Source organism: Lepidochelys olivacea (assembly GCF_965140295.1).
Source record: "Lepidochelys olivacea isolate rLepOli2 genome assembly, chromosome: 27".
NCBI classification, from domain to species: domain Eukaryota; kingdom Metazoa; phylum Chordata; order Testudines; family Cheloniidae; genus Lepidochelys; species Lepidochelys olivacea.
In genome coordinates, this window is record NC_140437.1 from 9,228,804 (window position 1) to 9,236,166 (window position 7,363).

A 7,363-nucleotide genomic window follows, 5' to 3' on the forward strand; every position below is an offset into this window, starting at 1 on the left:
CTCTAACTCACTTAGGCACCTAGTGGAATTTACAGTAGTGGTTATCTGCATCTTTCCGTACCTAAATACCTTTGTAAATCTGGCCCCAGTTCTTTAGGCACATAAGTGAGCAGTGTACCTGTGTAGGCCAGGGCAGCCATATAAATGAGGACAAAACAGGGCCCTGTAGATATATTTCATACCTCCCCCCCGCTGCCCCCTGGAGAACAAAAACACACCTGTTCTATCTGCCATATGGCACACACCAAAAAGCATATCCCTCTTCTCTACGTAGCCCTTATGACCTTACCTCCAGAACAGTGCCTAAGCCTCCCAGTCTGGCTGCTTGCATCAAGCTGGAGCGTTGTCTGCCGGATTCTCCTTGGCAAGCTACACCTTTCCAGGGTATGAAAGATGAGGATGGCTGCAGGCTGTGTGAAGGAAAGCTGTGGGTAGCGGGGGCCGACCTCCAGGCTAAATCAGGATCGGCAACCTATCTTTAAAGGTGACCTGCAAAGAAAAAGAGGTGCTGTGGTTTGCTTCCTTATGATGGGTAGAGAAGGCCTAGAAAGGATTTTTTCACCCTTTAGGAGTACGGTTTTCAAGTCTTGCCTGTGCGGGTCTGGTTGGAGGACTTGGAGGTATGATCTCAGAGCTTTCTCTGCCCTTATTAGCAGGGCGGGGAGCTGAATCCTTAAGACAGAGAGCCCTTCTCCCAAGTGTTTTAAGATGCTTTGGAAAAACAAGGGCGCTAGACTCGGTTACTCGTCCTCTCAATGAACCGTCTCTTCCGCCATGAGCAGTCTTAACAGAAATCAGCAGGGTACAGTGCTATTCAGCCTGCACCAGGGTATCCCAATGGGATCCAAAGAGCGTTAATCTATCTGAGTAGAAATCCCTTCCTTCTCATGGTGAATCAGGATTCTGTTTCTAGATATTGCAGGTACCATAATCCGACCAGTTCTCCAGCTGTCCACAGAGTCTCCAAGGAGACGTAAGAGCTGAATTTATGCTAAAGTTAAAAAAAATTAAAAATAGGAAAAAAAAAGTTTCAAATCCTCCCCAGCCTCCTCTATGCAACATAAAGCAGGAAAAGGACACAAGCTCCATTCCCCTTTGCTAGCCCCCTGTAAAGAAGGCGAAAAGGGCTGTTCACTGGTTATAGCTGTCCTGTGTGCAGAGTGTTTGGTGACACTGCGCCATCTTTTGTCTTCTAGTTACTACCGGCAGAAGTTCCTGGCGTCCACTGGCAAGCGGGCCTGGATAGATGCTGGCAACTTAATGGATCATGGGAAGGGACTCCACACGCTCAAAAAAGCCCCGACTCCTCAGAGAGGCAAAGTCACTCCTATGTCTGCCTTTGCAGGTGCTGCCCGCATCTCAGTGATGAATGACAAAGAGCTGGAAGCCTATGTGGAAACCCTCAGGGGTAAGGACTGCACGTGGCTCAGCCACTTGTGTTTGTGTGTCTGAGTGGCACCTCCACTGAAATTCCCAAAGAGGCAGAAGGCCCATTTGGGCGTCACTGCTATTCACTGCAGCATCCTAAGTCCCCTCTCCCTACTGGACTTTTGGGCTTTGGATCAGGGCCTAGGTTAGCAAACATTTTTTTGCTACCTGCACCCACGCAAAATAGACACTGCTTGGACTCCTCTGGGGACTGCACAAAGACATGAGTGACAGGAGGAAGCATAATCTTGTAGTGAAAGTGCAGGACTCCTGGGTTCTCTTCCCAGCTGTGCCACAGACTCATTGGGTGATCTTGGGCAAATCACTTCAGATTTATAGAAGTGGCCACTGATTTGGGATGCCTCCAAGCCAGGACTAGAACCCAGATTTGCCAGTTCCAGATCACTTATTCGATGAGAAATCAAATGGGGGGGGGAACTCTTCCAGGCTCCACCTACAAAATAAGCTCCACCCCTGTGAATCACCAGACTGACACCTTTCAAATGATCAAAATACGATCATCTGTTCTCTGAGCTGCACAGGGCACCTTGAACGTAGTTCCCCCTTCAGTGGGGCTTGAGTATGCCTCTGCGCTCTTTAGATTTGCTTCTTTCTTGATTGATTAAAAAAAAAAATAGTCTCTCCCAGATGCCACCCATTGATGGCACCAAAATGGGAAGTCACTCACAATAAATTGTGTAGATCTCCTTTCTTACATGAGGAATGAAATCGTTGACACATGCATTATCAGAATGGTCACCATGTAGAATAAACATAAAATGGGAGAATTAAAGTTAGCTTAAGTTTGGTTAAAGAAATAGGGGTTGTAAAGAAAGGTCTTGAAAGTAAAGAGTTATAAGGCCCGTAGGAATGAAGTAGGGAGGCCGTCTGGTTCAAAGGATAACTAATGAGATAAGGGGAAGTCTCTAAAAAGGCTTCTGACCAGTACGGGTGACTGGTTTTAATAAGACAAAGAGAATCTGTTTCAAAAAGAGCCAACATGGCCCTTCCCACCGCACACACCAGTGTTATCTCAAAAAACAGGGCCTATGTTAACCCAGATACAAAGGAAAACCTGTGTGTCAGCAAGAAGGAGGGGAAGAGATAAGGAGGAAAGGCCTTGGGGAGAAAGGAGGTTGTAATCTTGTCTGGATTAAGACTGGAAATAAGGGTGAACTGTCTCCAGTTGGCTTTTACCTGAAGTCAGTAATTGGCAATGACATCACTCGTTTGTTAAAGGGTACAAAAAAGTAAACTCTTCAAGGGTTCGTTGCTAATACTACCTGCCCACATCGGAGCGAACCAATATGCATCTAAGCACCCTTGGGTGTTTAGCCCATTTGTAAGTATCTTGATCAAATGCTTATAAATGTTTTGTTACTGTTTGGATGTAGTAAATTGCTTATTATTCAGGCTTTGTAGGCATGTTTAGAGCAGTTGTATAAATACCTTTCAGCCTCTGGATTTAATAAAGGAATTCATGATAATATCCTGCGTAAACAATAATTCCAACACACCACTTAGCCCAAAGGAACCTTAAATAACTGCTTAGTTCTTCTTGGTGGCTGCTCAGTGTATAATAGCTCATGGGCTACCAAGGAGTCCATCTCCAGTTCTTAGGACCTATGGCTAAGACTTTCAGAGGTGGCCTCTAATTTGGATGTCTCCATTTATGGTTTCCCAACTTTAGATGCTTGTGGGTTGATTATTCAGAGGTCCTGAGCACCCACAACTCTTTGCCTACAGCTGGAATAGTGGGGGCTCAACATTTCTGAAAATTAGGTACTAGATCTGTAAAGTTGGGCACCCAAAATCAGAGGCTACTGACTCATATTTTCAATGTGTTTTACGGAAAGTAAGGTACAAAAAAAGGAGAAAAAGTGAATAGGGGAGATCTCAGAATGTGTGTAGTCCTACCTTGGTTGGATTGGTCATAGAATGGGAAGAGCCAAAGGCTAGAAAACAGATGGTGGGTACTGTGTCCAATAAGTGATATCCGTTGTTTTCTTTGCCCCTTTGCTAGCAAGCACTGTCCCCTCCGACAGTCCTTATGCTCAGGTACCCATCTTCCCATTGCTTCCCAACCGGGATGGAATGACAGTACCGAAGCCAAAAAAAGACTTACAGAAGCTGGAGATGCAGAGAAGGAAAGAGCCTATATCATCGTTTGAAAACCACTTTTTCCGTAAAAGAAACTGGCTGCGCGAGGTAAGATAAGGAAGCAGTTAATCTATGTAATAACAGATGACGCACAAGGGCAAGTCAAGTCTGAGTTGTTGTGCTGTAGACTCTTCCCCATTGAAATGTGTGGGGTTAGCACACATCCTTTCAACACTTACATTCCCTTGGACTAAGTGGGTCAAATTCAATGATGTCAATGGGGCATGACTCTGCGTAAGCCTGGAGTTGTCTAAGGTGATGTAATATACACATTGAGGGTGACGGAAGGAAGTGTAAATTACACAAACTTAACTTCCTTTTAGACCTTTTTAGAGTCATCACTGAATACGGCCAACAGAAAATTGTTCCCAGAAATGTTCTTGAAATTAATCTATGAGTACTGTGTAGTTTACCCTGCAGTTGGTGCAGCTGGCATACTGTGGCTATATATATGTTCGAGATTAGATAAAGTGGGGAATTCTGGTGGTTTGTAAATCTGGCATTGTATATCTGGCACCAGAGATATAATGGATAGAATAGCTCTCCCCTTTGCAGCCCAGAAAGCCTGATACCTCTGGGTGACTATTCCAGGTAAGACAGGATACACTTTTACAGGGAAGCAAATACCCTTGATTTCTCTTAAACATATTAGGCTGGCTGAAAAGGGTGTGGGTTCGATTCCTGTCCTAAAAGATTTGAGGCAGGAGAGTCTGTCTGAATTCCCCCATGTTCCCATCTGCCACAGATATAAAGAATATATGATAACATGATAACCTGATGGGTTGTCTTGATGGGATGATTAAAGGAATGAACCCTGCCACGAATGCAGAAGAGAACAGCCGGCTGTCCGTCCCACAAAACAGCCTTGGTTTCTCACTTCCCAATCTCAAGATATGATCAAGTGACCCAGACCACACAAGACACTTACTGAGGATGTCTACTTTCTCTGTTATCCTCTGCAACACACACCCTGAGACATGTGGACAGCTGATGGGAAATCATGGCTGTGCATGACAACACTGAAAGATCTTTTCCAAGCAGCAGGCTGTGCTCCCTCCTCTTGGGGACAGTACTGGAGCATAGCAGTACTGGAAGTAGATAGGGCCAAACCCTGCTCTTGTATATTGCAGTGTAAATCTAGACTAGTAACCCCATTGACGTCAATGGATTTAGTCTGGATTTATACCAGTGTAACTGAGAGGAGAATTTTGCCTTGTACATATGCTCTGGTACCCTTGCATTGCTGAGCTAGAGCTAATCAGATCTCATACTTCAGCCTGGCTGCTGCAGGAAGGGATTTCCCCAAATGTGATACACTAAACAATTGGCCAGGTGCAGTAGAGAGGGTTTTGTTGTCCCTGAAAGCAGTAGGTCACAGCCACTGCCTGAAGCAAGAGGCCTGTCTTGATGGACCATTGGTAAAGCCTCTCTTTCTGTCTTTTTCAATCAGGGAACTGCGTTCAAACTTCCTGCTTCCTTCAGAGACCGGAAAAATGCCCTTAGTCTCAGCCCTCACTTGATGGAGAGGCAACACCGTTTGACTATAGAAGACCTGCGTGAGATACGACTAGATGTGAGTATGAAGTCTACCACCCCTTCCAAAGAATTCCTCCCTCCTTTGTCTCTGGTATTTTAGGAGATAACCAGTTTTACACTCCATCAGATCCTCGCCAATCAAACACAAGGCATTAGGAAGGGCCTATGGGGTCCCTTTCATCACCAGGGCACTAGTTTGGATGCCGACTGGGTTGCTAGCGATGAAAAGATGGCTATTTTGTGGCCTTTATAAAAAGAGTTCAGTGCTGGTGAAGTGGGGCCACATCACATGAACCAGCATCCATCCCAGCTGGCCTCATTGTTCTCCTTTTCGGAGGTCAAAGGAGATGGCTGTGGCCACCTAATACTACCCTTTCACCTAGCAGCCATCCCGTCAAGGTAGGGCTGAGACACGAGTGAGGGGCAGCATACGGATGTTTGCATTGCCATACTGCCCAAGCTATAGAGAAAGGACTTCAGCTCCCAGTGCCGTCAATCTGACTCCTTCCAGACAGAGAATAAGCAATGTCTCTCTGGAGTTTTGCTTGTTGAAATATAAAGCTGCTTAGTATATGGAACAAATTCAGACCTGATGTAAGCAAATCCTCTGCCACTGAAATTGCTGGACATGCGAGGTGCTCAGCATCTCTGAAAATCAGACCACTTTTATAGGGACTTAATTTTAAGTACTCAGATTGGAAACTCTGGCCCTGAGGTCCTCACTGCTCTGCATGGACATTAAAGATTCCATCTGCTATTTTCTGTAACAGTTAGAGGAGCTGACTCAGTCTATTTGACTTCCCTCCCCTCAAATTGTTCGCAACTTATCAGACTGATTGCTGCCCTCTACCCACAAAGGTGGCTGCATTTCAGTGGTGCTTTGAAGCCCTTTGAGACAAAAGGTGCTACAGAAATGAATGATTGTCAGTAACTCAGATAGTACAAATTACTGGGTTGCTGGTTCTCCATACCCCTGTTCCACCCTGATTGTCTCCTGGCAACAATTCCTCCTCTCCCAGAGGCATATGCAAGAGTTAGGAGCAGCAAGTACAACTACATTTGGATATTACCACTTAGATACAGAAGCAAGGGGATGGGGACCTTAGAAATATTGTAAGAACTGGGGTATATGCACAACCCTTTATAATACAGTGACTGTAGTTACACTGAAGTTCCAGTGTAGTTACAAGGTGTAACCCATACAATTAACTTTCTGGTGAAAGGATTTTAACTAAAGATCTGTATTACTTCTTAGTAATTTCAAAGAATTGCATGAAGTGTGAAACCAAAGGGATAATAATAAATAAGTCAGTTAATCTTTCAGTTACATAAATTGGTGATATTTACTGGCATCTAATTGCCGTCAGTGCTTGATAAAGGGCATCCAGGATCTTTTTTTGACAACCTCACACTTCCCATCTGTGAGACTTCTGCAGTAGCCGGTTTCCATTTGGGTAAAGATCTGGCTCCATGCTATTCTGCAGCCTATTTCAACCTCCATCTCTTCTCCATAGGTGAAGAGGGTAACTGAAATGTACAAGCAGGGGATGGCACTCAAGGAGAGGAACAGGATGCTAAGACTGTGGCGGAGGTTGCATGGTGGCCAGATTGGGCTGGAGTCAGGGAACCACAGTTTCTACCACACTTTCTCCACCTACTCCTGGTCGTGGAACACTCACCAGGAGCTGGTGACACCTAACGAACTTCAGCTCTACGATAACAAACTGTACCGCAGAGAACATTCCTCAGCCTGCTCTGATGACAGCGAAGTAAAGGGTGGGATAAGGAAAGGAAAAGAAAGGAAATGAGAAGAAAGAGCCATGCTGCTCCATTTTCTTAATATCACTGTTGACTACTATCATCCTCCCCACCCCATTCTTTTCCCCTATAACAGTCTCAGGCTCTTACATAGGTCAGACTGTCCGAGGTTAGGAAAGAGAACCGTTTCCCCTTTGCATACTGGCTAATACAATGAGAATTAAAAGAGAAACATGTTTTTCTTCTATCGGTCTCAGCTCTTTCTCTGTAACAATCACTGAATTCAGGAATATCACTATAGGGGTTACACAAGAGGATAGATTTGGGGGTAGGGTGTCAAGATTCCTCTATTCTATTCCTAGCTCTGCCACTGACTTTCTGTTCCTTGGTTTTCCCATCTCTGAAGTGGGGCTCACACCTACCTCAGAGGGAGGGAAGCTGTAGGGGATTCAATGACTGATGACCAGGGCTGTCAATTAAT

At 45.0% G+C, this 7,363-nt stretch overlaps 1 protein-coding gene across 1 annotated transcript in view; it reads left to right on the forward strand.

Moving 5' to 3' along the window:
* EFCAB3 (EF-hand calcium binding domain 3) overlaps positions 1 to 7,081 on the forward strand; it is a 40,412-nt gene extending 33,331 nt beyond the window's left edge. The window contains exons 26-29 of the mRNA XM_084616010.1: positions 1,197 to 1,408; positions 3,452 to 3,636; positions 5,039 to 5,161; positions 6,639 to 7,081. Coding sequence (XP_084472136.1) covers positions 1,197 to 1,408; positions 3,452 to 3,636; positions 5,039 to 5,161; positions 6,639 to 6,932 — 814 coding nt within the window. The 3' untranslated portion in view covers positions 6,933 to 7,081. The remainder of the gene's footprint in view (positions 1 to 1,196; positions 1,409 to 3,451; positions 3,637 to 5,038; positions 5,162 to 6,638) is intronic.
* Positions 7,082 to 7,363: the final 282 nt, after the last annotated feature.